This window comes from Macrobrachium nipponense, chromosome 39 (assembly GCF_015104395.2).
Source record: "Macrobrachium nipponense isolate FS-2020 chromosome 39, ASM1510439v2, whole genome shotgun sequence".
In the NCBI taxonomy this organism is placed as follows: domain Eukaryota; kingdom Metazoa; phylum Arthropoda; class Malacostraca; order Decapoda; family Palaemonidae; genus Macrobrachium; species Macrobrachium nipponense.
The window spans coordinates 55,354,249-55,355,989 of NC_061099.1; the positions used below are offsets into that span (position 1 = coordinate 55,354,249).

A 1,741-nucleotide genomic window follows, 5' to 3' on the forward strand; every position below is an offset into this window, starting at 1 on the left:
AAACATTTATTCAACTAATGACAAACTTGAATTTAGTAAGCATAACATTCTAAAATTACCTTATGATGAAAGGTTTTTAGATATTCCTAGAATTTTAAAGCTTTTTTTTAACATAAATAGTTGTTTTCAGTAATATTAATGTCAAGAGTTTAGTAATCAAAAATTCTCCTAAAGATCTTCCAGGCTGCATATATGAAATTCCTTGCAAAAAGTGTGATAAAATCTATTACGGACAGACCGGAAACAAATCTCTTTCACAGCGTCTTAAGCAACATCAATATTCTGTGAGAACTGGGCAAATATCGAATGCATTATTTGTACATATGAGAGATTTAGACCATCCTATTAACTGGAGTCAAGCAAGAGCCTTAGTCCCATGTAATGACACAGTTAAAAGGAATATCATTGAATCTTGTTTTATCAAGTCAAATAATAGAAATGTTCTAAATTTAAGTCTGGTTTATTTAAACTTGATGCTTTCATAATGAAAAAAGTTGTCGATAAATATAAGCAACAAAATTAATATATTCAGTTTTTACATGTTTTGGACTGTAAAGATACTTTGTAATTTCGGTTAGGGTCAGAATCTGTTTAAGTTTGTGACCGTGTGATATCCGATAATCCTGGATAATCCCTTTTAATTTTTACCCTTTTGATAATTAACCATCTGGTATTCCTGATCTTGTTTGTACCTGAGGCCTTCCTCTCCAATTGTACTTTAGTAGCTCCTTGACGATGTCTGAATAAAGACGAAAGCGCTCGGATTCCTGACTATCATTTCCCGTGGTATTCGCTTATTTATGAAGTCACGTGCATCTACTGTGATTTTTTAAGCATCCTATATATATGTATAAATATATATATATATATATATATATATATATATATATATATATATATATATATATATATATATATCTAATAAAAGGAGCCCATAAAAACAACAAAATGTAGAGAGAAAAGTACTATATTTCAGAGACTGGCTGTCTCTCTCTTCAGGTATATGAATGAGAGAGAGACAGCAGTCTCTGAAATATAGTACTTTTCTCTCTACTTTTGGTGTTTTTATGGGCTCCTTTTATTAGATGGAATTCTGTTGTTACAGAACACCTTTACCAGTCATATATATATATATATATATATATATATATATATATATATATATATATATAGTATATAATATATATAAATAGTACACAAATCCTCATGTTGCAATGAAACAGACAGGAGTTCATGGAGGTCGCTTCAACCTCCCAACAGCTATACAGGGGAGCTCACAAAAAATTGCCCAGGTAGACACAAGGGTTGAGTTCTATCCCGAAGGACAACACAGGATATCTCCTCTTACCTGGCAATTGCCTCCCTACGTGCCTCATCACAAGCCCGTAGCTCTCTAAGACAAGACGCTGGAGACTGACGAAATTGGACAGTGGTTGGGGTAACGCCTCCTACATGTCGGGAAATAGCGACGACCATGTCTTTCGCTAAATCCTCGGGCAGGAAACAGGAGTACAGGTGTCGCACATGACTATAGCCTGCGATATCACAGCCGTGATCAAACTCCAAAATGTACGTACGCCGTAGATGGCTCGGTGTGATGGTAATTGCTTCCTAGCAAAGAAAGATAAAGGAAAGCAGAACGCATTTTCGAGAAGTTCAGCAGTAAGGAGGCGTTCGCGGCCGTGTTGGAGGCGCCTGTTCTGGAATCGTCGGGCGTTTTGTGGAGCGCAACACGCGCCAA

General features: G+C 35.7%; 1 protein-coding gene across 1 annotated transcript in view; it reads right to left on the bottom strand.

The window, feature by feature from the left end:
* LOC135210468 (uncharacterized) overlaps positions 1–1,476 on the bottom strand; it is a 47,014-nt gene extending 45,538 nt beyond the window's left edge. Inside the window, exon 1 of the mRNA XM_064243361.1 lies at positions 1,349–1,476. Coding sequence (XP_064099431.1) covers positions 1,349–1,476 — 128 coding nt within the window. The remainder of the gene's footprint in view (positions 1–1,348) is intronic.
* Positions 1,477–1,741: the final 265 nt, after the last annotated feature.